The 25644-nt window shown below is 49.5% G+C and overlaps 2 protein-coding genes across 8 annotated transcripts in view; both read left to right on the plus strand.

The window, feature by feature from the left end:
• The first annotated feature begins 2 nt into the window (after nt 1–2).
• TMEM248 (transmembrane protein 248) lies at nt 3–19912 on the plus strand. Of its 7 annotated transcripts, XM_087752182.1 has the most exons (11): nt 2638–2912; nt 6062–6239; nt 6698–6890; nt 7016–7197; nt 12128–12302; nt 12979–13264; nt 14658–14808; nt 15592–15775; nt 16246–16389; nt 16477–16644; nt 17184–19912. In XM_087752182.1, exons 5-11 carry the CDS (start codon nt 12144–12146, stop codon nt 17202–17204), a joined length of 1113 nt encoding a protein of 370 aa, XP_087608308.1. In that variant the 5' UTR covers nt 2638–2912; nt 6062–6239; nt 6698–6890; nt 7016–7197; nt 12128–12143; the 3' UTR covers nt 17205–19912. The 7 variants fall into 7 exon arrangements, with proteins under 7 accessions (XP_087608311.1, XP_087608308.1, XP_087608310.1 ...); XM_087752184.1 differs by lacking the exons at nt 6698–6890; nt 7016–7197; XM_087752185.1 differs by lacking the exons at nt 2638–2912; nt 6062–6239; nt 6698–6890; nt 7016–7197 and adding an exon at nt 3–147.
• Nucleotides 19913–22670: 2758 nt separating this feature from the next.
• Nucleotides 22671–25644, plus strand: part of LRRC75A (leucine rich repeat containing 75A) — a 112184-nt gene continuing 109210 nt past the window's right edge. Inside the window, exon 1 of the mRNA XM_087751714.1 lies at nt 22671–23522. Within this exon, the coding sequence (XP_087607840.1) occupies nt 23448–23522 (75 nt within the window). The 5' untranslated portion in view covers nt 22671–23447. The remainder of the gene's footprint in view (nt 23523–25644) is intronic.

Here is a 25644-nt window from a genome sequence, read left to right on the forward strand (position 1 = left end):
AGACCATTGTAGAGATTAAGGGCTTCAGAACGACTTGCTGGTGCCTTTGTAACTAAAGTATCTCTTATTCCTATGCCATCTTGTTATCGAGCCACTAAGGTGGGAGTGTTTTCAGCAAACAAATCCTCCGAATCCCCCGCGAGGCAGGTAAGAGGGGTTTCCATGCTCCATCTAAAAGTTAGCAAGCAGGAGTGGTTTGCCCCCAGCCATGGTGTAGCCTGAGCGTTACAACTCCGGGAGCAGCTCTCGCAGGAGCTTGCGTTCTAGTGTTTGAGCGCTTTAAGACCTTGTCAATATTTTATTAGGCAAATGACCTGTCGGTAGGTGAAGCGGGTAAATAGTTCTGTCTTGCTTGAGGTAAGGTAGTTCAGTTGCCGTAGTAATAACTGCAGAGTAACTTCCCGGTGTTTAAAAATTCAGACTGGGCAAGCCGTCGCGCCCAGGGCGCTGCGGGGTGCTGCTGGCCGAGCCGGGGAGGTGCTGCCGCGGCGCTGGCTCAGCCGGGGAACCCCCGGTAAGCAGCGTCCCCGCGGCTTGGGACTGGCCGCAGGCTCGGTGCGGGGCATCGCAGCAGCGCAGAGCTGCTCTGCTCCCGCCCGCGAGTTTGGGATAAGAGACAGCGAGAAACCCCAGGGATGCAAAAGGTTAGGAAATAGTGTCTATGAACAAGTTACTTGTCAACCAGAGAGTTTAACTGAAATACTGTCTTAAAGTGAGTTGGAGCACAGGCTGCTGGGCTCTGCGACAGTCACAGTGTCAGAAATGGGTTTTTTCGGCAGCCCACTCCTAGGTCTGTGTTACTCCAAATGAGGACCGTGAGCTCGCGCCTAGGAATCGGAAGCTGTAAATACTCCTTTGCATGTGAACTACCTATTTCTTTTGCTGTAGTAGAGAACCTATTTTACAGGAAGTTCGGTTAATTAAACTGTACGTCTCTGGTTTCGCATAACTGAATTATGAAATTAAATTGCTGCTTCTACCCAGTTATCATCAATGTTTACAAATTCTCTGGTGTATATTCTCTCGTGGCTGGAAGGCAGGGAGGCACAGATAGATGCTGATGTATGTAGCTAGCGCTGTTCAGCAGCAATTTGAAAAAAAGGGTTGCAGTGGTTGCGGGGAGAGGAGCAGTGTTCCATCCGATAGAGACCTGGACCTCGGGGGCTGATATGTATAGCGGCTGCAACGCAGGACAAAAGGGTTTTGCTGCTTCGTCTAGGTATCCGGCAGGGGAGGAGGTGTCCTTGTGCTTTATCTACAGCCACCCTCCTCTTGTCAGAGACGGGTACAGAACTAGTGTATAGGGTTTTGGCTTTAATCGTCGCAGAGGCTTGCCAAACGTGCATTGGCACTGCTGCCTCCTGCCTTCCAAAAGCCCCAGTCGAGGAGGGAGCCGGTCATTAACCAAGGCGAGTAATTCAGTACTGTCCTTGGACGTCTTCCAAGACGGGGCGATTTCTGACCTTTCTCATCTTCAGGAAAATACTGTAGTTTTGCCTTTCCAAAGCACCGCAGCTGTCGCAAGTCCTTGCAGCTGCTTTCCTTCCAGCTCGTCAAACGGCTGCCGCTGGAGTCAGAGACAGGCCAGCACCAGGCCCGGGCTGGGAACGGCAGGGTGCTGCCGCGGCCCTGGCTCGGAGCAGCAGGCTTGGGAGGGAGTAGCTGGCTAAAACAGCTCGGTACCGCTGTTACCTTCCCCTGGATCACAGCCCCTTGCCTTCTGTCCCTTCCCGGGATGCCACAGGGAAGAGCCTGGCTCCGAGCCCGGCCCTGTTCTCTTTACCCATCCCTCCACCACCTGCGTCGCGCTTTGCTGGCTCCGCTCCGGCGTTACACCTCCAGGTCCGAGGCTTCACCTTCTCCTCTTGTGAACATCATTGTAATTAAAATGTTATTCTTCTGGTTTGTTCTGTTAAGCCCTCTGCTTTAAAGATTTCATCTTGAACGCTTCTAGGTATTGGACACCTCTAAAAAAAAAAAGAGGTGTTTTGGATAGTAAAAATCACTAAAAGTGAGAAAGGGGGAAGAGGGGCTAGGAAATGGGGCAAGTGCATTGTCCTTCACCACAAGGCCATGGAGGGGCCGGAGCGTGGCCAGAGCAGGGCAGCGAGGCTGGGGCAGGGGCTGGAGCCCAAGGCTGGGGAGGAGCGGCTGGGGGAGCTGGGGGGGCTCAGCCTGGAGAAGAGGAGGCTGAGGGGAGCCCTCATCGCTCTCTGCAATGGCCTGAAAGGAGGCTGGAGCCGGGGGGGTCGGTCTCTTCTCGCCAGGAACAAGCGATGGGACGAGAGGGAACGGCCTCAAGCTGCGCCAGGGCAGGGTTAGGTTGGGTATTAGGAAAAACTTCTTCCCCCAAAGGGCTGTCGGGCCCTGGCCCAGGCTGCCCGGGGCAGGGGCTGAGTCCCCGTCCCCGGGGGGATTTAGAAGCCGGGTGGATGTGGTGCTGAGGGACGTGGTTTGGTGGTGGCCTTGGCGGCGCTGGGTTAATGGTTGGACTCGGTGATGTCGAGGGTCGAGCGCCGGCCCCGGGCTGCCGCCTGCGGGCCCGTTCCTGGCGCAGCAGCCGGGGCCTGGGCCGGGGCGGGGGGGCCCCGCCCGCCGCCTGGCCCCGCCCGCGCGCTGCCGGCGCCGCAGCAGCTTGTCCCCCCCGCGCCGCCGTCCGCGCCGCCGGCCGGGGTGAGAGGGCGCGGCGCGGCCCCGGAAGCAGCGGGAGGCGGAGGCGGGCGTCCGGGCAGCGGCGCCGGCAGCGGCCTCCCCCCGCTCCGTCCGGCCGGCCCCGGCCCCGCAGCCCCCGTCAGGGCAGGAGGATGGTGCAGAGCCCGCCCGCACGGCAGCCCCGCCGCCTCTGAGCCCCGCCGCTGCCTCCGGGCCTCCACCCGCCCGGCCCGGCGGCCTCTTCCCCGCTTCGGGCGCCGGTAAGGTGGGGACGGGGGCGGCTCCGGCTGACGGGGCCCGCGGGGGTCCCGGCCGTCGCCAGCCGGGCGGCGCGGTGGCCGTGGGGTCGCCTTCGTCCTCCTCCGCCCCGGGGGGTCCTGCCGGTGTGCGGCGGGGGCGGCCCCGGGCCTCGGCGGCCAGAGCGGGCTGGCGAGCGGGGAGCTCCGGCGGCGGCTGCGGCACGGCGGGAGCGGCCGCCGGAGCCTGGGCCCCGCCGGAGCCTGGGCCCCGCCGGCGGGGGAGGGCGGGCGGGCCGGGCGCCTGCTGCTGCCGCCGCTGCCCCGGCCTGCGCCGAGGTTTGCTGCCGGGCCGTTTGTTTTCAGAGCTACGCGGCGGTGTGCGAAACGGGCGGGATTTGCCTTGGCTGGTATATTTTAGCGTTAGCTTTACTTTGCTATTTACTTTAAATTTATTTTAAAGGGTTCTTAGCTTGAACTTTGTACGTGTGGCATCGTCCCAGGAAAACATAGTGAGAAAGAGTAATTCCGGTAGCACTAAAAACACTTCCATTTCAAAATAGCTTCTGAGTAGCGATTCCTTCCTCGTTTCTTCGCTATCCACTCCAGATCCATATTTTATTCTCTTTTACTTTTTTGATTAAGCTCATCTAAAGATGTCATGATGTTTTTAATAATAAAAATTCTGGTGCATCGTGCCTAGAACATGGCTGCTAGATCCCTAACGCTGAATCTGCGCCGTACATCGTGATCACAGATATGGGCACCCTGGGAAACGTTTCTGCCTGACAGGGCAAAGAACAAATTACATCTCAGCTTTTTTTTTCTCTCCTTTCCCTTTGTTTGCTTTTTAAGGGCTTGTCTTCTCTGGGGAAATTTGTTTGCATGATTAGCTCTCGTGGTATAATTAGACAGGTAAATTTGGCCTGCTGGGCAAATCTTGACTCTAGATAAGAGTTCATTAAGGATTACTCTCCACATCCTCATTGAACTTCTCAGAAGTTCTGCAACTGGCAGTACGTCGTGGAGGGAAAGCCTGTCTCTTGCGGTAAATCATTAATGCGTTTTTATAAGCAGTTGAGGTGTAGGAAATACATGCTACTCCTTTCGCTTCTAGGCTGGACATAGAAAGTGGTTCTAGGTTCATCTAGTGAGCTGCTGCCACGTCCATCTCCCTGCTTTCCCTCCGGTCTCTGGGAATAAGCCGATGGCTGCAATCCGGTTTCTGGTCAGCAGGCGTCCGCGGGACAGGGGACAACTTCTGTAGGCAGAGCGAGCCGAGAGAATACTGAATTGAGACTGAACTGAACGCTCTTTGACCCCAGGTTTAGTCCCATCAGAGAGGATTAAGACCTTTATAGCTTTGTTACTTCTTGTGTTTTGAGGAGTGGCCCAGGGCCGGTGGAATGCGATTCTTCTTTTCCACTTGAAAGACAAGAACTTGAAATGCCACCTGATAATACAAAACAGCGGGCTCTGTCAGCGGCGAGGAGCGTCTGAGGGCACGGACAAACAGACCGCGGTGGCCTTTGTGTGAGCTGGATGCGTCCGGCGCGAGAGAGACGGGAGGCTGGCACGTCCATCGCCCGGATGGATGTCACCAGAGGAGCGCGGCTCCCTGACAGTGTTCCTGCAGATCTGTTAGCTGTGATCGTCTTTTTTTTTTTTTAATTAAATAGCATAATTTTTTTTGTAGAAATGAAGCTGTTTTATCAAATGAGCCCTAAGCTAAGTAGTAATGAAACTCGCTGCTGTCAGAATTTTGTTGCTTTTCCCAAATCTCCCCTTGCCGAAAGCGTGTCTGTGTTGGGAGTTTCATTTTTTTGAGAAGACTGCTCTGACCTGCGAATAAAGCTGGTTCCCAGGACTCACAGCTCCCGGGGTTTGTTTTGAAGGAAAATTTGGCATGTCGGGTTTTGTTAATTATCTGCCTGTAAACTGGAGGCTGTACTTCTTCACATGAGTTTGGGCTAAGCAAATTGAAGTCAGATTTCTTTTGACCAGTGGGGATGAAGTATAGAGACGCGGTAACACAACTGCCCTATCAGCGATAGTCCAGCCATCGCCCCAGTCCCTGCTTCGGTCATTCCTGCTGCTCTCTGCGCTCTCTCCTTCGCTGGTGGCCACAGGCTGTCGTCCTGCCTCTCTCACCCAGCCAGCGCTGCCTTCCTGCTACATCCAGCACTCCTGCTTTGCCATTTCCACTAACGCTGCCATTTCCTCAACTTGCCAGTCGCTCTCTGCTTGTGAGTCAAGCTGTGTGTCTGTCTGCGTCTCCGTCGCCTTACAGTGCTCGTTACGAGCACCACCTCTCACTACAAACAGTCCAAGGAGCCTTTTTCTGGCTTTTTTCTGTACTTAGGCTGCTGAATGCTGTACCGCGTTCCTTAACGGGCAGCCTTAATGAAGTCAACGATTAACCTTCCCCAATTGGTCACTGAACCAGTTTCTGATTATTAACCTGTTACTGAGACACTTCATGCTCCTGGGGTAAAGCCTTTCTGTGAACTGCGTTTGCTTGGCTGTTGTCAGTACGGTACATGCGGAATTTGATTTCTCATGGGACTTTGACAGATCCTATACAACGGAATCATTTTACTTCTGCCTTCCTCTCCCAGGTTCGCGTGCTAATCAGCAGTAACCAGAATAGCATTTTTTAATACAACTTCAAAGCCCTTAAGTCTAGTATTGCATGTTTTACTGTAGTCCATGGGATCTAGATTGTGATAAGTCATGTTGTAGTCACGACTTTGACTCGTAAAAGTTGGAAGGTTTCAAAAACGCCGAAGCCGGAACCCTTGTATATGAAAGGGTACCCCTTCCCCTGCCGCGGGCTCGCTTGGCAAACAGGGCTGCTTTTTTAAAGTTTGGCAGCAAAATGTGTGTTTTCAACCAAAGGTTAGGTTTACTTTCACTTTACAGCTGGGTATATTTTAAATTGTGTTTTTCACTTTTAAAAAAAGGCAGAATTTGGGGCTTGTTGAACCGGTGAAATAAGGCTTTCCTCGCATCATCTGTATTTTCTGGCTTATAGGTTTTCTGCCCTTTTCTGGTTCTTCAATTTTTTAAAACTCTTAGCATTTGAAAAAAGTATCGGGAAGGCATCTGCGTTTGTCTGTTTCTGTGTAAATTTTTCTTTAAGTGGTGAATTACAGTCAGCTTTGCTGTTGCAGGGGCATCAGATGACATACTGCTCAGGTGCTCGCGTTAAATCCCCCCCGGACGTTTTGAACTACAGCACGCCTTTGTCGGGAAGGGCTGTGAATATCTGGAAGCGTTGCAGACACAGACTGAGCGACGTCTGAGCCACGGAATTTCCTTTTTTATTTTTTATGTCATCTACTTTTTATTGTAAGTTTTCTGTCTTTAACAAGAGTTATAGTCAGGAGCTTGGGTGTTTGAAATTCAGTACCAATTTGATCCTTAACATTTACTATAACTCTGACCAAATTACTTCCCTTCCTTGGCTTTGTTTTATGGGTAAAACTGAAATGTTTGCTGTTTATGTAGCTCTTGGGGATGTTGAAATGCTTAATTATGCTTTGAAAAGTGCTGTGAGAGGTGAAAAGAAGCATTTCATGCAAGTATGAAGCATTTTGCTTCATTCTGTTCTTGCAAGCCTCCGGGCTCTCAGGCTTCCGTGCGTGACCTGCCTCCTGGCCGGCCCCGCTGCCGGAGCCAGGCGAGGCAGGACCCCTTCCCAGCAGGTCACGTCCTCCCTCTCCTTCCTGCTGTACGGCGGCTGCCGGCTCCGCTCTTTGCACGTGCAAAGGGCCGGGCCATTTTCCTGCCACGCTTTCTGCTTCCAGGCTCTTGTTTATCAGTAAACATACTTACGGGATAAAACAGCTCAGAAACCCGTGATGAGCCGCTGACTGGTTTGAGCCGATTCACTGTTATCTCCCACTTGGGTGCCTTCTCCTGGGGGAGTCGAGGTGTTTGTGCACATCTGGCTGCTGCTCTTCTGGTTGTATTTGGTTGCAGTGGATTGAAGGATCCGAGGTGAGGTTTTCATCAGCTTTCTTCCTCCGCAAGTCTTGATTACTTCTCTTCCTCTACTTTGTGAAGACGACCGATGGCATTTACTATGAGTCTGTTTCCTTCGGTTTGTTTTGTTAACACTGAAGGACAGGAGAAGGGGAAGAGGATCAGCCGGACAGAAAAAGCGCTCTGCTCGGGAGGATTCCCCTCCCTTCGCTCTAGGAGTCAGCCCTGCCTGCCCTGCTGCTGCTGACAGGTTTGGGCTGCACGATTCCACCCCGCAGGGTCTTGATACGCTTCCTGAAAAGATGAACTGAAGCAGCTGCAGGTACTGGCACCTCTTTGTTCCAGATATCAGTGTGGTAAAGGAAGTCTTCCTATAAAATTAGTAGGAAACGCCTCTTTTCCTCCCAACTGCATGTTTTGTGATAAAAATGTTATGTTGTGAAATTCTAACGAAGATTTAAAATTAAAAAAAAGAAAAAATCTTGATTAGCCTTCCCCAATTCCTGAAAGAAACTGGCTGTAAAAGCTCTGATAGTTTATGTAGTAGAAATGAGTGGTTCATTTCGGGGCATAAAAGGGCAGCCTTCTGGTGAGTTTCGAAGCTTCTGTTTTTAATTTTAATTTTTATCCTGTTTTCTTTCCCTTAAAAAAAGGAGGGGGGGATAATTGCTGCTGCTCTGAGAACCAGCAGAGGCTTTATTTGCAGCTGTAAGATCAGCTGTGGTTACTTTTGCTGGTTCTGTTCGACAGGCTGGTGATAGTAGGTTAGAGATACAGACATTCTTATTAATTAGTCTTTGTAAAGCTTTGACAGATCGTTTTGAATATTTTGAACTTTAATAGGCAGCTTCACAGTTAACGCAACTGATCTATTTTGCTTTACTATTTTTGCGTTTTAGGTGTTAGACATCAAGTTCGGTTTGAAGAGAAAAAAAACAAATTAAAGATATTTTTGGTACCTGCTGCTGTTTACTGTTCTTAAATGAGAGGCACTTTAGTTGGAGATCAACACCGTTTCTTTGTTTGCATGTTATTTACGGATGGTTTGCTAGGAAGATCGCAGTTCGGTTGATTTGTGTTTATGACTGTTTTTCTGGCACGCAACGTTATTTTCATTCAAAGTGGTTAACCCTGGTGTGACCCATTTCCGAACCCCATCGTACTCCTAGTAATGGGGCATCTTTGAAAATATAATTGATTCATAAACAAACTGAGCTGCACAGTTAAGATTAAGCGCTATTATGTGCAATAAGATGTTCAGGCTTGGAGAGCACGTGAGGTCTTAACGGAGTGCTGTTGGGATGGGCCAGCGCTGCCCTTCTCGTCCTTAAGATATTTTGGGGGGGGGTTAGTATTTAAACCCCTCCAAATGTTTTTCTCCTCTGGACTGACTATCTTACATGCACCACAAGAAGGGGAAATATTTGTAAGGAAATTACATGATTTTAAGCTTTCTGGGGGAAAGATGGTAGTTGACATTATGGCAAGATACATGTAAAAGTTGCCAGATGTTTACTTTGATCTCTGTAAAAATTCACATTTTCGGGTTTTTTCCTTTTGGCAACTGCAGTTTTACTTTTAATACCTGCTCTAGTACAGCACGCTTTTTTGTTTTTCTTGTTGTTAGGAATTCAGTTCCTTCAATATTAAGCCCCAAAACAGGAATTTAATGCTCCTGCTATGACTCATTTCATTGACTTTTTGGACTTTGCAATACACTTCAAGATTTTCCTTATTTGTAATTTATTCTTGAAAAACCTCCTGGGTCTGTTTCAGAAGTTACCTTTTCCATACTCTTTCATACAAATAAGGAGGAATTTAAAATGTTACTTCTTTGAGGTTGCTGTACATGGTCTTGAGCTGTACGGGAGGAAGACTCCCTAAACTGTAGAATAAATGACTATTTCCTCGCTTTTTGGATGGCTACGCAATTCTGTGTTTGCCTGGGACTCTGAAGTATTAACTGTTTTGTATTTCCATCCTTTACCATTTTTATCTTTTTAACTGTATAACAATTTCTGGGGTTTGTAGGGCCTGAGTTAAGAGCGCAATCTCTCTCCCGTGCTCGTCGAGTGTTTCCCGGTGCGTGCCGTCAGCTGTAACTCCGCCCGAACGCGGCATTTGGTCTTGATGGATACACCTCAATGCCGAGCAATTACTTTGGAGTTGGTGGCCAATGTTCCGGGCTGGCAGTTTTCATTCTTCCCGTTGCGCTTGAGCTCCTTGTAAGGCTGACTGTGGAGATTTTTATTGCAGGAGTATTAAAAGGCTTAGCCGGAGTGGAGAGAGGCAGGCAGCAGTTATTAGAGCCGCTTTCTAAATTATTTATTTAGCTAAAAAGTGAAATCTGATCTTGCTTTCCTGACCCACCAGGAGGTAATAGCATTCGGTTTCTTTTTTTAACTGGGCGAAAAAGAAATAAAAGTTTAAATTATGTTCTTTAGGTTATTCATTTGCACAGAGGAGGTTGTTAGTTACAGCCGGAGCTGGTAGCAGAATTGTGTTTGCGTTGTGTTTCTAGCAGGTCCTAACAGAAAGGAGGAGTTTAAGTGTGTGGACCATTAACCGAACCCCTAAAATCTGGTGGGAATAGACGTTTTGACTTACGTGCACCGATCTGTTTCACAAGTTCTGTGATAATTACTGTTATTTAAGCACTTTATTTCATAAAAAACTGGTAGTTCTTCGGGCAGCAGTGCGGAAACATTCTTCTTCGTTCTGGTTTGCGCTAACCGTGTCCAATTGCTATTTGCACGTCAGCTCTAGTATTGAAATCCAGAGTTGTTCCCTTTCCTCTCACAAATGCTCAAAAGGCATATTGCGCTTCAGAAATTGCAGCTTATAGCATTTTCCAATTGCTTTCAAAGCCGCTGAGTTGTGGGAGCCTATTAAGCAACTGGCACTTAAAAGCTGGTGATCTCTTACATAAAAATATTAGCCCAAATATTTTTATATGTATGCTTTTCAGCACATCCAGTTTTACGGCTGATTTTAGACCCTGTGGTAAACAAGCATGCTAATGGCGCTGTTGGAAGCCCCTTTAAAAAGGAATCACAGTGCCGTATATGCTGTGGGTGACATTCAGCTTTGATTAAATGCTGTAATAAAGCCTCCATCTGCGGTGTTATTTTCAAAAGGAAATTCAGAAGGGAACACTGAATACAACTCTGCTTTTGGTTTATCTTTTGATCTTTTTCCATCTCAACATGTGTCTCCAACGTTTCTAGATGGAGTGTTTGGGATTTTTACCTAGGGCTCATTTAAGAAATTTGCTGCCAGTGACAAGATAGGATCAGACCCTACAGAAATGGGGATCGCACCCAGCGTGATCCGTACCCACGCCAGCTCTCCCCTTCCCTCGCTCCTGCCTTCTCCCGACACCTCCGCTGGCCTGTTGGGCCATGGCACGGCTGCTCTTGGCCAAAGATAGCGGTTCTGGTACAGTGCACATCTGTCATCGCCTTTGCTTTCCCCTCTTCTCCTCCTCTCCACCCTTTCTCTGCACCCTGCTTTTCACTCACAGACACACTATGTGGTTTTGTCGAGGTGTTTGTCACCCGGTCATTCTTGCCGGCTTTCCTGGTCTTTGCAGAGTGGATGAAAATTGGTTGACGGTGCAAAACAGTAAACCCGGGACGTGATCTTGTGCTCTGGGGTGAGCCCTGCTTCAGCAGATTTCACCGAGGCGAGCAAGTAGGTGTGGGGGGGGGACGGGGAAAGGCCGCGGGCACAGCTGGGTGTTGGGTTATTGCCGCGGCATCTCGGGTCTCTTCTCAGCGAGCTGGATTTTCCCCTCTGGAGCAGTTCTGCAGGTTTTGTCACTATTCTTTCTACAAAGAATAACAGAAGCATTTCTGCCGGTAAAATCTTGAGGATACACAAGAAAGTTGTGATCATTGCACACTGTGTGATCTGAAAAAGACTTTGTCTGAAAGCTTGTCCTTTCCCCTTGTCTTGCTTTCTTTTAAATCAGTACATCAGATCAAAGGCTGCTGTTTCCCTCCCTTGCCCTCTTTTTCAAGACCTGTCCCTCTCTCATCCTCAGACCATGGCTTCAGCCGTGCTACATCTGGATTGTACCTGACTTCTCATAAGGGTCGGTGAGAATCACCCCGACCTGCAGGGAGCGGAGTCCTTGACTTAATTAGAAGTTATCAGATCTGTGTGAATGCTGACACGTTAACCACTGCAGTGCTCAGTTCTTTAAACACTAGTCTTGAAGCTTGCCTTTTCCTATGGATTTTGGGGATAAGCAACGCATTGCTAGGAACAGTTACAGCCCTTCTGCTTTATTTGGGGTTAAAAGCCTTTTCAGCCAGGATTGTAGGTAAGGCAGAGATAAGAGGTTTGCAAGTCCCTTCCTTGCAGAGCTTCTGCAGTAAATGCCGCAAGGCTGCCCCTTAACATCAGACTGTTGGCTTTTCGTGGTGAGTGGAGGTGGGGAAGCTGATACAGCAAACTTAGGTTGGGTCTTCTGCTCTGCAAATGAAAGGAAAATTCAGAAGGGGAATGGGGCAAAATATTATGGACAAAAATTAATGATTCGGTACGTTTCCTCAGCATGTGTAAGGTCCTCCCTTTGTTTACGGACTCTAGCGAAAGTTCTCTAGATCCTGCAAGAATCGGGTAAAGACAGGAGTCTTCCAGCCTCCACCCTGATGCAGTTGTTAGGTGTTTCTGAGCACAGGATTCTGGATGCAGAAGCCTAAAATGATGCTTTTCGGCTGCTTTTCGGATCCCATTTTGAACGTCTGGCGCTTTGGGGCTAGGGACGGGGGAAAGGGGGATCTTCAAGGTTTCAGCCTCAGTTTTGAAAGTATATGCAGGGATGTACAAAGTTTGACCTGTGGGCTGCATTACAACTCCATCCGCACGGTAATTTGATGAATTCAAATATTGCTGGAATTAAAGTCTAGCAGTGTATATCCTGCCTAGGTATGTGGGGAAAGAAATGAAGTGGTTTCGTTGCTTATCAGCAATATTTGGCCATGCCAGAAGTTGTCCTCATTTCTTAAAATCTGTTCCTAGCTGGCAACTTAGGCGCTGAGAAGGTGAAGTCAAGCATGTTTTGATTTGTGCTTTATTTAAGGCATGCTGAGTCTGTGTTCAGTGAACAGTACAGAGTCATATAATTGAATCTCATTTTAGTATATGATGCCATTTTTTGTTGTCACACTTTTGTCTTACGTGACCTGCCAGCCCTGCCCTGGAACACACAGCCCAGTCACTGTTGTAATATTCTTTGTTTTCAGGTGAACAATCAGAATAATGTTCAACATAAACCTGTTGGAGAACCTGAAGGTTTACATCAGCAGTCGACCTCCGCTTGTGGTCTTTATGATCAGCGTAAGCGCTATGGCAATAGCTTTTCTGACACTGGGTTATTTCTTCAAAATCAAGGAGATCAAGTCACCAGAAATGACAGAGGTAGGTACAAAAAGTTCCTGAGCTAGACAGTGGGAATACTAGTTTGAAAAACATGCCCAAAGCTAATGAGGTTTTTTTTTTTTTCCCTCCAAGAACCCTCTCATGGGAGTGCACAAAGTCTTATGGGAGATTGTCTTCATTTATACTTGCCTCTGACTTCCTAAGGAAAGAGGCTATTGGTGTGAATGTTTGAATAGTCGTCTTTCATTAGTTTCAAGCCAAATCATCAGACGTGGATCTTCCCTACTATGGCCAGGAGCCTTTCCTTTCCTTATCCTCTTGTGCCAGCTAGCTTGTTTGTGAAACTTCTGATCTTACCTAGTAGTACTGTTCTGTAAGGAGGGAAACCTTGCTAGAAACGGCTCATGCCCTGAGCGTGGTGAGAACGGCCCAAGTTAGTACGTTCCTTCTGTAGTGTAAAGGATATTCTGCCGCTGTCCTGAGCTGCGGTCAGGCAGTAGCTGCGATTGAACGCGTCTGACTTTTGTAAACAACTTGCCCCGTCGTTGAGATAGCCGCGGTGGTACTTGTGCTCCCTTCGTGAGCCACGTAACTCCCGTTCAATGGCTGGGAACTGCGGGCGGGATGGTACGTGGCAAGGGCTGCGCCGCTCTAGAGAAGCGGCAGCCAACGGTTAACTTGCTAATCTGGTTGAAACCTTCACGTTTGTTTTAAGGACTGGAATACTTTCCTTCTGAGGTTTAATGATTTGGACTTCTGTATATCGGAGAATGAAACCTTAAAGCATCTCATCAACGATACCACAACTCCAGAAAGCACCGTGACCAGCGGCCAGGCGAGATCTTCTACACAGTCTCCACAAGCTCTCGAGGACTCTGGCCCAATAAACATCTCTGTTACAATCACGTTGACGCTGGACCCGCTCAGACCGTTTGGCGGATATTCTCGCAATGTCACACATCTAAGTTCCACAATTTTTGGACACCAAATTGGACTCTCAGGTATGCAAGACTTGACCTTTATAAATTTGAATGATGACTATATAATCAAATAAAAACTCAGCAGCTTATTATTGGTGAGAGAAATCTTTTGCTTAGAACATACGTGTGTTTCCAGATTTGTTGTGAGTCTGTTCCTCTATAGACCCCTTTACTTGTTTACTAGAAAAACTTTTCCCTGCATTTAGAATGGAAAAGAACCCGCAGGTTTGCCAAGATTAGGCTTTGCAGTTTTAAATGATTAACCTAACGACACTGGAAGGTCATTTTTAAGCCAACAAAATTCCAAGCAGCAAAAGCTTCTGCAGTGACTAGCTTCAGTTCTGTCTTGATACACCTTCAAGTCCTCTACTCACACCTCAAAGGCATTAATGTATATTAGAGATCAAGTAGCACGTTGTCTAAAAAATCCAGTTTGTCTAAAATGCATACACGAATAAGCTTTAATATCGCAAACAGCAACAAATATGGTTGAAATTGATGGTTACAATTTCTGCGGTGTGATGAGACTGATCTGCTGTGTGGCTGCCCTGACAATACGTTCTGACAGGAGATTGTAGAAAATGAGTAGAAATTGATAATAGAACCTCATTGAATTTTAGCTTTTAGCCAGGGTTGCACTTTATAACAACGCCTGAAGGTGTCTTCAACCTCAGAGACCTGTGAAGAGACATTTGTCATAGCTGTAAATCTGTATTACTGTGTTTTATGTTGTTATGTTGTTACTGCTTTAAGAGCTATCAAATGCAAGTTCCATTTCCAGTAGCCTGGATTTATTTTCAGTATGAATATATCCACAAGGAGTTAACGTACGCTACTTACTCTGCAGTTCAATATCTGCTAGCACCTTTTTGTCTCCATGCATATCTCCAATTTGAAAAGTAAGTGTCAGAAAAAGCAAATGTGGAATGAAGTCTTTGGGAGGAGAAAGGCTGAAGATCCGTGGTTTTACTTTCTAATGAAGTTCTCTGAACGTGCGCGGTACGTGGCAAGGGCCGCGCCGCTCTAGAGAAGCGGCAGCCAGCAGTTAGCTTGCTAAGTTTATGTTGAACGTTATTCTGATTGTTCACCTGAAAACAACGAATGATAAGAATGAATATTATAATTCACTTATAAATAGCGAGTTTTTAATTTCTGAAAGGAGTCTGGTGACCCCACGTCTTCTGGGGGCAGGAGAGGTTAGAAAGACTAGCGGCTGGGGGGTTTGTAGTTTGGCTTGGTTTTTAACTTTCTTTTTGCTCTCTTTGTTGATAGTAAAGATCCCGGATGACTTCAAAGGTACAGATTCGGGGTTATGGTTGCTGCCGTAGTCCTTTGCGTGTTGTCCTTATCCTAGTGATCGTTGCCCAGATACTTTTGTGAATGGAAAGCAGTTTTCCTTCTCTCTTTCTCAAAGGCAGGGAATCCCATGAGGAGATAAATATTACCTTCACCCTGCCGGCTGCCTGGAATTCAGACGACTGCGTTCTTCACGGCCACTGCGAGCAGGTTGTGTTCACAACCTGCATGACTGTGACAGCAGCCAGCAATGTTTTTCCTGTCACAGTGTAAGTGCGTTTTAAACACTCCTTCATAGCCTGGTTACCGGGCGATTAATTCCTCAGCTGCTTTCTGAGGTGGTTCCTTCTGACGAACGTGGAAATGAGGTACCTGTCTGCCTTCCCCCACAGTAAAAACCCGGTCTTGAGGCTTATGACTCTTGCTGTCTTTTGGCAACGCTAGATTTTTCCGTGGATGTTTTGAACTATAGCCCCTACCTGCCTTTCAACATGCTACCTGTGATTTAAACTCACTAGGAACAAAAGAATCTGTGAATATTTAAGAAAGATACCCTATAATTTAGTTTCCTTACCCTGTGTGAGAGCTAAGCTTCCCTCTAAGGTTCTTATCCTCTTCCCTGCTGAGAGACCAGCGTAAGCGGGGTGCTGCTTTGCTGCCACAGCCCGGCAGACACAGACCTTTCATCGGAGTAGCTTCCCTTTGCCTCCCTAGCCTCTCTGACACTAGGCAGGATACCCTGCAGAACCGCCGGGGAGATTCACGTGACTGCGTGAAGCCTTATGAAAACCAGTGGTTTTCTAATTAAGCTGTGGGCTGTTGACTTACTGGGACAACATGCAGTTAAATTCTAATCTTAGTATAGGAATCATATGGGTTTTGTAGACCCTTTTGGTTAAGCTTAGTTTGTTGTTGTTGTTTCGGAAGGTCCAAAATAAAACCGTGTTTTAGGCTGCTGTTGAGAAGACTGGGCTTGACTCAGCTACAAAAGTTAGCCTCACCGAACGTGGAGAATGGCAATTGGGGTGCTAATTATTTCTGTTTTTCTGCAGTCAGCCACCACATTGTGTTCCTGAAACATACAGCAATGCTACGCTTTGGTACAAGATCTTTACCACAGCAAGGGACTCTAATACGAAATATGCACAAGATTATAATCCTTTCTGGTGTTACAAAGGAGCAATCGGCAAAGTGTATCATGCTTTGAACCCCAAACTAACTGTTATAGTTCCAGATGTAAGTGCCACGGTGGTTTCGCGTGTTGTGTTGGATAAATGCGTAGCTCTCTTTTAATTGAATAGGATTTTGTTCACGTCCTAAAATAGTCGTATTCAGCGCTGGTTTATTAGGTAGCGCAAGGGCTGAGGCAGGGTTGGGTACGCTTTACCCCCGGTGGGCATGATGGTCTCCCTGGAATCCCCATGTGCCTCACAGCTTTAATAACGAGCGTTTGTATTTTGAAAGCCTTTGACCAAAGACGCTGCCAGTATATGGGAAGAGTTCTCCAGTGCAGATTTTTAACATGAGGAACATTTTTGCTCTTCATGGGCCGCAATTAGGAATCACTCTCATTACTGCGCCAGCTGCGCAAAGGGGAGAAGGTTGATTCGTGAAGTCATTTCTGTGCTGATCGGATAATTATTGCTTTAATATAAAACGCCCATTATTGGTGCATTGTCAGTAAATGGTTTTAATTCTCTGTGCAGGATGATCGCTCTCTAATAAACCTGCATCTCATGCATACCAGTTACTTTCTTTTTGTGATGGTGATTACAATGTTCTGCTATGCAGTTATTAAAGGCAGACCAAGCAAACTGAGGCAAAGCAATACAGAATTCTGCTCTGAAAAGGTGAGTCTGTGTAATAACAAAATGTTGACTCTGATAAGAAAACATAGGAAAAGAAAACCTCTTTTTTTTTTTTTTTTTCTTACATAGTGCAGACTGGTTTTTCTTATCTCTGGAGATGTAGATTTAATTCCCTTTCAGAGAGGCATGGGTGTTTCATTGTGGACAGTACAGACGGGTGCTACGGAATACACGTACGTGCTTTGTAGGTCCTCAGCGTCAGGCTTGTCTGCTACAGCAGCGGGTGACTGCAGTTCAGTAAGTGCTGTGCTGCTGCTGCACCTCTTCTGAAGCTACTTGCACCGTTTTGTGTGAAGCATTGAATAGATAGCATTGAGTAGTTGTATTTCTCTTTTATCACAATAGACTGAAAACTTCAGAATTATGTGTCACGTTTTATTCAATGGTTAAGTTAAATTAAAATTAAATAATGACAAAGCTACTGAAACAGTCATTCAGTACTGCCTCGGAGACCTGCACTTTGCTTGAAGGATTAAATGCGAATATATTTAATTGTGAAGTAGGAAGCTAATGTTGGCACCTTTTGATCTTGGTGATATTTTGTAGTATAACTGGTTTGGGTTTGGGGGTTTTTTGCCCCCCCCCCCCCCCCCCTTTTTTAATTGGTTATGCTAAGTACAAAACACCTTCAGACTTACTTTGATTTCCTTTCCAAGTTTGACTTGTCAAGGCTCTTTGAGAAGGCAAGGACAGATGTGCCAGCTGCATGGAGATAAGTAATATCACTGTTACGGGATTAAGGATTTGACTTTAATTAAATGTTTTCTTTTTTTTAGGTTACTTTGTCAGAAGCATAATCCATCGTCTCCTTTTACTGAGAATGACTGAGAACCGTAATCATTGCCTGCTGAACCCAGAACGGGTCTTAACACTCTGTGAATACATTATCTTGCAATGTTGGTTTATTCCAACCAAAGACATTTCAAGTGCCTGTAATTGATTTGTACATATTTATAAAAGTATATCCAGAATAGGTCAGATGATGCACTCGTTCCGGATTGTAGTGCGGCCGGAAACCTTCAGTCTTTACCTGTGGACATAGCCGAATGTTTGTGTAGATATGTTTAGTGATATGGCTACATATAGTCAGAGCAAGATATTTTTGTCTAGCTGCATCTGGGCAGGTTAAGATGCCTTTGCAAGTGTCTCAAACAAACCAACAGATCTTTGTTTTTTGCCCAATGGTATGTACAGTGTGTTTGAAACAGTATGCACCTTTGATATAATACTGCATTTCCAAAGCCACCAATCTACTACATGAATTAAATGTGTATTTGTGTGGCCTAATACTTTCTTCCATTTGTTCCTTGCTTGCAAGAAAAGATATCAACGTTTTAGATTTTTTTTGAAAAAAGAAATACATATTCACATTTTAATAGAGCTGTATTTAGGACAAACTTGTGCTTTTATTCATAGTAAAACAAATTAAGAAGTGAAGTCCCATTTTAAAATGTTTCTTATTGAAAAGTGCGAAGTTTGAATTTTTTTTTTTTTTTTGGTCATTTGGCTTGCTGAATGCCAGAGAATCAGTCAGCATAGAGACTGCCTGGAAAGCTTTCCGCTTGGCCTCCCGTCCGCAGCCCTCAAACCAGGATTGTGCGTCTCTGCCGCAGAGCAGCTCTCTGTAAACTTTTTTTTCTAGAAAGTGAAACTTAATAAAAAGATGTATTGTATTAACAGTCTGTTGGGGCTCTGCGCAGCCTCGGGCAGGCGCAAATAATGGAAGGAAAAGAAATCCCATCGTCTGTTGGAGAGCTTCACTTTGGGACGCCCCATCCATCTCCGAAGGGCAGCTGAAGATGACACTTTTATTGGCGTTGTCCGATTTCCATTTAACGCTGCCCGCTCGGGGGAAGATGACAAGGAGAGGACGAGGGCTGTTGTGATTAAGGTCAAAGAAACCACCCAGTAAAACACACACTGTTCGCTATGTCCGTTCTTAAATCAGAGATTTTATTCCGTGCGTTGCTCCCGTTCCCATTCTGGCTTTTGCTCTTTCTTTCTGGCTCCTTATTGAGTAGCCTCCTTAACGGTCAGGAGTCGGGGTTTTCCTGCAGACATTTCCACCGCCGCTTTTAAAATCTCACTGGTTGCCTTAACTGACCTTTCATCGTGTCCTTCAGCTTCTTGTCAGGTAGTGTAACTGTAGGGCTGCGTGCACACACCTCCGCTTTTTTTCTCCTCCTCCTTTCACTCTAAACTACACAAAAGAACCCCCCCAAGTCAAAATCTCAGTCTCTCAGTTACGCTGGCATACGATTCTTCGTTTATTACCGATAGACACTATTGAATGGTACCCTACTGCTCTGTAGGCCTGCACCTATGGGACTTCAGTGAGCTCACAAGTCTTGGGAGTGTTTGAAGCAAAACAGTCACGCTTTCCTTCCGAACATGTTTCCTTTATAGAATTTCAGTTACTTAAGTGGTGTTAACTAACGTGTTTTTCTCCGGGGATGTTAAGGCAAAGCTTTAGAGATGGCCTAGTTTGAAGTCTAGGGATAAAATGGAAGCTTCCAGTTTTCTCCTGATGCTGCTATGGGCTAACGCTGCCTCGCTGAAACGAATCGGTGAAGTCCAAACGGGTAGACGGCTTCTCATGAAAACGGTCCGAGCTGTTCCCAGTTCGCACATACCCAGCCTCCTGCGTTAGTCCTGACGGCTGGAGTCGCCTACGAGGGTGGCTTGATCTGGGGACCAAAGGCAGGAGTAGGAAACGGAGTGGGTTGGCGTTGCAAATTCTGGAAATACGTAGAGAACACCCAACATAACGCGACTCCTGTAAAAAAGCAAAGCTGAGTCTTTCAGCAAATTAAGAATCAAACTCCCAATGTTCTAACTGGAATTTGGCCTGTTAGGGAAAACAAATCTTTTTTAATCTGGTTTTGCTCTGTGGTAATTGGAGGAGCCTGCTTTGCAGCTTGTCCCGAACTGTACTGAAGTACCCAGGAATACTAGGATCGCAACCCACAAACGCAAAAGGGAAAATGGTAGAGTTGTACTTTCTGGCCTTAGTTTATCGCCTTGCACCCCTGTATTGCAGCGGAGCGGTAAGGGTGTCCATCAGGTTGAAATGCTGTAATACTGAGGAACACCGGATTGCTCCTAGGCGCGATGTACAAAAGTTAAATGCAGCCAAACAGAAGAGTAAAAACTTAATATTAAAGTTCAGATCATATTGATCTTTCCTTTTTTGTTTTCTTTTTCTTTTTAACTATGACTTGAATCAGTTTTGATTCTATTTGTACGTGTTTTCTTGTTCTTAGAAAGCTGCCATTTTCTTCTGCGTTTTTCTTTGGCGTTACATAGAAAATCTGAGCCTTGGTTTTCAACCCTCTGCAGGTGATTGTGGGGTTAAGATGGCTTTTGTTTTGTTTTGTTCTTACATTTCACTTGTCTTGTTGCATGATGGTTAATAGCTGATTTGGAAATGACACTTCTCTCCTAGATTAATTTTGTGTTTGTAAGATGTGCATATTGCTTTGCAGAATAAAACCGATGACGTTTATCCTGTTGTCTTTATTTCTACGGCCCAGTTGTCGTGGAGGTTTCATAAATCGCCTCCGTTGTGTGGACCATCGGAGGAGATTGGTAGCGAAAGTCCACGATGGATGGGGGTTTCAAACCCTGGTGGTACCTGTGGTGCAGTGAGCACCCGGCGGCGGCTTTTTCCTCTTTGCATGACGGGGTAGGGAACGGAGCTGGTGCCCAGCGTGAGAAATGCAGAATTCGCGGCCTCCATCCCTCTCTCCCGTTGCTGTTCCTTGCTGGTGATCGTGCCGTCCCCTGCCTCCTCGCCCCAGCCGCCGAGTGTTTCCCAAGGCCCGCGGGGGGCTGGCCACGGTTGGAGGACCTGCACGGGCGGCTGCTGAAATCGAGATAAGGGGACCTGTTAAATTCTAGCTCCGGTTACTGGGCAGCTGGAACGAGTTGCACCTGCACGCTTTCAGTGCTTGGAAGAGGAGGAAAACCAACCTCGTTTTGCTCTTGGAAGCTTGTTGGAAGCGAGGCGCTGCGTGTTCGACAAGCGCAAGGCCAGCCTGCCTTGCTTCTCTGAAGGACAGAGCTCAAAGCATCCGAACGGTGCCCGTTCAGATCTGGTGGCGAACGTTGTTTAAAAGCAAATCTGTGACATTGTTTTATAACTTTCACTGGGGAGAGAGACTCTGAGAATGAGGAGAAAAAAGTGATTTCAATAGAATAGTTTTTACAAATCCCCTTGGTCTGGCTCTGGGAAACCCGGCTGGTTCCGAAGCGTCCGCCCTGGAGGAGCGCTGGTGCCCTGTGTTCGCACGGCCTCCGCTCGAAGCGAGTCTGCCGCTGAGTCAGCACGGCAGCCGTCCCGGGCCTCCGCTGGGTGCTGTCCCTCGGCCAGCGGGGAGGAAGAGCGGGGCCGTCGGACACGTATTCACTTGTTTTCTGTTAAACAAACTCTCTTTCATAACTCGAGCAGCCGCTATTTGGCAAGAGCACAGCTTTGTTCCGTGAGTTTTATACAAGTGCAACTTCCTTGAAGAAAATCCTGTTTTCATAGCTCTTGCTGCCTAGAGTTACGCCTGAGTCAGCTTACAGGAGGATCTATGGCGAGTTCCCACGAAAAAAAAGCGCTTGGCACATCCCTATGCGATTGCATTCATTCTGTCCTAAGGTAAAGGGGAGCAGCCTGCTGCCCGGAATATTTCCCCAGCCTCTTGCACAGGGAAAGTCTCGCTGTAATGCAGTGCCGTCGCCTTGAGCCGGGTTCTTTCAAGGCCTCCTGGCCCGACAGCAGGAGCAGCTTACGCCTAGGTGCCACAAGCAGGTAGTGCAGCGCGGGGAGAAGGCTGCTTTGCTGGTATAACAGGACGTTTCCAGGTGCTGGGAGTCGAAGGGTGGGGTGCGCAGAGGGACTCGTTTGTTAACGCTGCAGTCGGGCTGTTTGCTCAGAACAATGATGTTTGTTAACAAACTGAAATAAGGGCAATGAAAAATTATGTAAAGCTTGCTCATCTGGAAAAAACGCCCGCGCTGTGTTTGCAATCAGATTACATCTAACATTAGCAGGCTGCTACAGACTGGGATGAGAAGCACCATCTGCCATCAGCGGTGGCATTTCTTTAATCGGGTGCTTCATGCCAAATATTTTGGTATTACGTGGAAGTATTGCTGAAAATGAGGAACAGCATCTGTCTTCTCACAGCAGCGCCTGCCTTCTGCAAGCAAATTTCTTTAGCCGCCTTTTCAAAATAGAGAGTTGCAAAGAAATGGCGTTCTCAAAGGTTCCTAGGAACGAGTGTGCTGCCAGCTGCTGAAATTCGGATTGTAAATTCTCCTTTTCCCTCCAGCTCTAATCAAAATTTTGCTGGTGTTGAATTGCCTGGCAGAGTGAGCAAATAGAGCTGCAGCTAAAGGTAGAAAACCAAGTACGCGTTTAACTCTTGCGACTTGTTGGTCTGCTGTTAACCAGCGAACCCGGTGACTTTCAGACTTTTCGTTCCTGAGCCCCCCCCGCGCTCCTGGAAGAGCCCCGGGAGGCCGCGCTCACAGAGGTTCCTTCGTGGCACCCATCGCTGGGGATCCTTTCTGGTGGCTTCTGCCGGCTTCTCAGAGGTAGCCCGCGCCCTGCCCTTGGGGCGTCTTGTTAACCCGGCGTTGACACCAGCTCGGCTGAATAAATAGCAGCGGTGCTGAGCAGCAAGGTGCAGCTTGCCGGAGGCGGATCTGCCTTCAGCTCCGATGCCAAGCGCGTCCCCGTCCCTCAGCGCGCTGCACCCGCTCTCGGGAGATCTGGGCGCCTTGCTGGGTGACTGGGCGCTTGCTTTGGGCTTGCAGGTCTCGGTTTCTCCTTTATAAAGGGCTTTTTCAGCTCTGCTAAGTGCTGTGGCCTTCACTGGTAGAAGTAGCTTACCCTCGGCTAGCAAGCGCATCTGATTGACCGTGCTGCCGCGGGGAGGGGGAGGCCGTGGCCTCACCTGCGAGGCTCCCAGCAGAACCAATATTCCCTGTTTACCTTTTGAAGGGGTTTCTTTACAGGATGTTAAAGAAACAGGCGGGACCTAAGCGTAGATTTCCTTGTGTTGTCTCTATTCCTTGCAACATGAGTCTTGCACCTTGATTAAATAAGTAACAACATAAGATTTAATCTGTGGCTACAAAAAAAAAAAAAAAAAGAGTAGGGCAATCCATTGACCGGCCTTTTCATAGACCTTATTAATGTTTGTGAATAAAACATTTCGCAATGTGCTACATTATCATTTATGCTTTGAAGAGATGCCTTCTGGTAATGACCTGCCTCCTAGCCCGAGGGGTTTCGCAGCCCGGAGGATGGCAATGTCCTCTCCGTGCTCTTGGTATAAGCCACGCCATGCAGCTCCGTCTGCGGGGACAGGGTGAGAGCCCAGGAGCCGCTCGGGTAAGGCGAGTGACTGAAAAGCGGGGGTAAACCCCTTACGTCCCGTTCCCACTTCACCCCAGAGCCCTGTATGAACAAAACCATCGTCTCCTAGCAGGCACAAACGGATAAGAAACGCGATGTCGTGGCCCGCAGACGGGGCTGTGGCTGCGTCCATCTGCTCCCAGCAGCGCTCGCCACGGCTCGACGCCCCGGGCAGGGGTTTCACCCAGGAGCTGAATTCTGTTTCCCCTGGACTCTCACCCTCTCCCGCCTTTGGCAGCAGCATTTGCGGAGCGGCGGGCGCCGGGTTACTGCCTGCTCTGCTGTGCAGGGTCCCAGTTGGGTGGATTCACCATTTTGCAGAGTAACGATGAGCAATCTCATGCGTGCCACCGAGACAGAGCCAGTCGGGTTTTGCTCTGGCATTCAGCCACAGGCCGGGAGCCCTGGCCCGGCGCAGCTGGGGAGGCTGTGAGGTGGGGCCCGGTGGTTGCCCACAGGAGATGCTCGTTACCCCTGATTGCTCCTTAGCTGGGCAGCGGGAGGCCGTGGCTCAGCGGGGGCAGCCACCACCCGGTGCTCCCTGCTGCACCCGGGCCGGCGGGGTGGCCTGTCTCCCCGGGGGACCCTGGAGAGGTATTTCGGGCAGTAAATCGGTGGTTTGGGTGCGATGGCTCAGCGTGATACCAGTAACCGCTTGGGAGCGAACAGGCTGCGCTGGAGCTGCTGGATTCCTCCGGCGCCGGTGAGTGCCGAGGCGGGGGCTGCGGGGCGGGGGGCTGCGGCGGGGCCTCCAGCCGCCCCTCTGCTCTTCTGGGGCCAAGCTGGGCTTCGGAGCGGGCTCAAAGGGGCTGCGGGAGCGGGCTGAGGGCTCGCTACGGGGCTCAGAGCCACGGGGGCGGCTGAACGTGCCCCCAGCCTGTGAGCCTCGCCCTCCTGAAAGCCTGCTGGTGCTCATCAAGGCTCGGGGAGGGAGCAGGTAGCTTGGAAACGAGGATCCCCAGGGAAACCCTCAGCCAGGTCAGAGCCGGGAGCCCAGAAACACGGAGAAACCGAGAGCTGCTCTGGGTCAGGCAAAGCAGCCGGCAACTCCGGCAAGCAAATGACTTGAAGCGCTGGGAGAAACCGAGAGCTGCCAGCTGGGGAAGGGGGCTGCAGCTGCCGGGGCCGCGCCGGGCGGGCGAGGCGCGACGGACGGACGGACGGACGGGCGGGCGGGCGGGCGGGCCCTCCCCGCCGCGCGCCGCTAGATGGCGGCGGGAGCTCAGCCTCGGCCCCGCCGCGCGGCGCCTCGGGGGAGCGCGCGGCGCCTCGGGGGAGCGCGCGGCGCCTCGGGGGAGCGCGCGGCGCCTCGGGGGAGCGCGCGGCGCCTCGGGGGAGCGCGCGGCGCCTCGGGGGAGCGCGCGGCGCCTCGGGGGAGCGCGCGGCGCCTCGGGGGAGCGGCCGTACCCCAGCGCTGCAGGGCCGGGGCGGCTCCTCGTGCGGGTCTGGGAGCGGGTGTTTGTCCTGCCGCGGCTGCCGGGCACACGAACCCCTTTCTGCCGCTTGATCCTGCGGGGAAAGGGCAGGGGAAAATCGATTCTGGCAAAGCTACGCCCTGGCTCTGCTGCCGATTCCTTGCGTAAGGTGTCCCCAGCCCAGGGCGCGCAGGCTGGTAGGGTCGGTCGGTCTGTCTGTCTGTGCTGCCACCCGCCCCGCTCGGAACGGAGCTCAGGCAGAGCCCCCGGGGCCGCGGGCCAGCAGCAGGGGCTCGTGGCTCCGCCTGCAGCTGGGAGGGCCCCGTTGGTCTCGAAAAGCCGCGGCCCGGGGACCCCGCAGCCCCCCGGGGCCTGGAGCCCAGGGGAGGTGGGAGCATCCCTTGCTGGGACCGACGGGCAGCCGGCGTCTGCCGGGCGTCGTGGCTGCGTCTCCTGAACGAGACGCTCCCAAGGAGCAAAGGCGGGCTGCATCCCTCCTTCCCGACAAAGGCATCCTTGTCAGATGTTCCGGACCCCCTGAAATAGGGGGGATTCATTTAGGAAGGGATGGAAAATGGTCTGAGCAGCAGCAGTTCTCCAGCCCTTTCCCCTGGTGCTCCCAAGTGGTCTCTCGGTCCATGTGCTCCCTGAACTTGGTCAGAGCCCAGGTTTTGTGCAGCGAGCTCAGCTGTAGGAGCGAAGACGGGGATTTTTCAGTGAGGTTGGCTTTATCTGTAGCTTCCAGTCGAGGCTGTGCCCCTTGGCATCTCCCCTTCCACCAGACCCAGCCAAGGTGCTGCTGCGGACAGGGAGAGCTGCGGGATCCCAGGGCTGCTTTGTCGGGCTTTTAGACTGGCTCACGGCTGGTCCTACAAACCGGTGCTCGCTCCAGGTGAGCGTCGGGGAGAAGTGGCTCCTCGATAGGTTCGGTGCGGCAGAGACGGCCCGATACCTCGGCTCGGTTCTGTTCCCACAGGTCCTTCCACGCCTGCGGTTGCTTGGAGAAGGTCTGGGGAATTGGTTCATTTTTCCTGGGCCTTGCTCCCAGGCAGGGAAAGCGAACAGCAGGAAATCTGTAAGGAGTAAATTGGGCTGGTGGATCTCCCCCGCTGCAGCCCAGCCGGGTGAGCGGGAGGCTTACCGAGCAAAGGTCAAAGCAATTAGACAAGCCTGTTCCTGCTGTCAGTTAAAGGAGGTATTGCGGAGGAGATTTCCCTTTCTCTGTTGTGACAGTCATAAACCTCAGCCCCCCAGGTCTGACGCTGGTGCTGGCTAACAAGCACAGGGTCTGTCCTGAGTCAGAGTTAATACCAACAGCGGTATCGGGAGGAGAGAGGCAATGTTTCCAGGAAGATGGCTCAAACCCTTGCTGGCAGCAGGACATCAGTGTCTCTTGACCAGGACCCACCT

This window comes from Nipponia nippon, unplaced genomic scaffold, assembly GCF_047370975.1.
Source record: "Nipponia nippon isolate SJK-2023a ecotype South Korea unplaced genomic scaffold, ASM4737097v1 scaffold_15, whole genome shotgun sequence".
Classification (NCBI taxonomy): Eukaryota; Metazoa; Chordata; class Aves; order Pelecaniformes; family Threskiornithidae; genus Nipponia; species Nipponia nippon.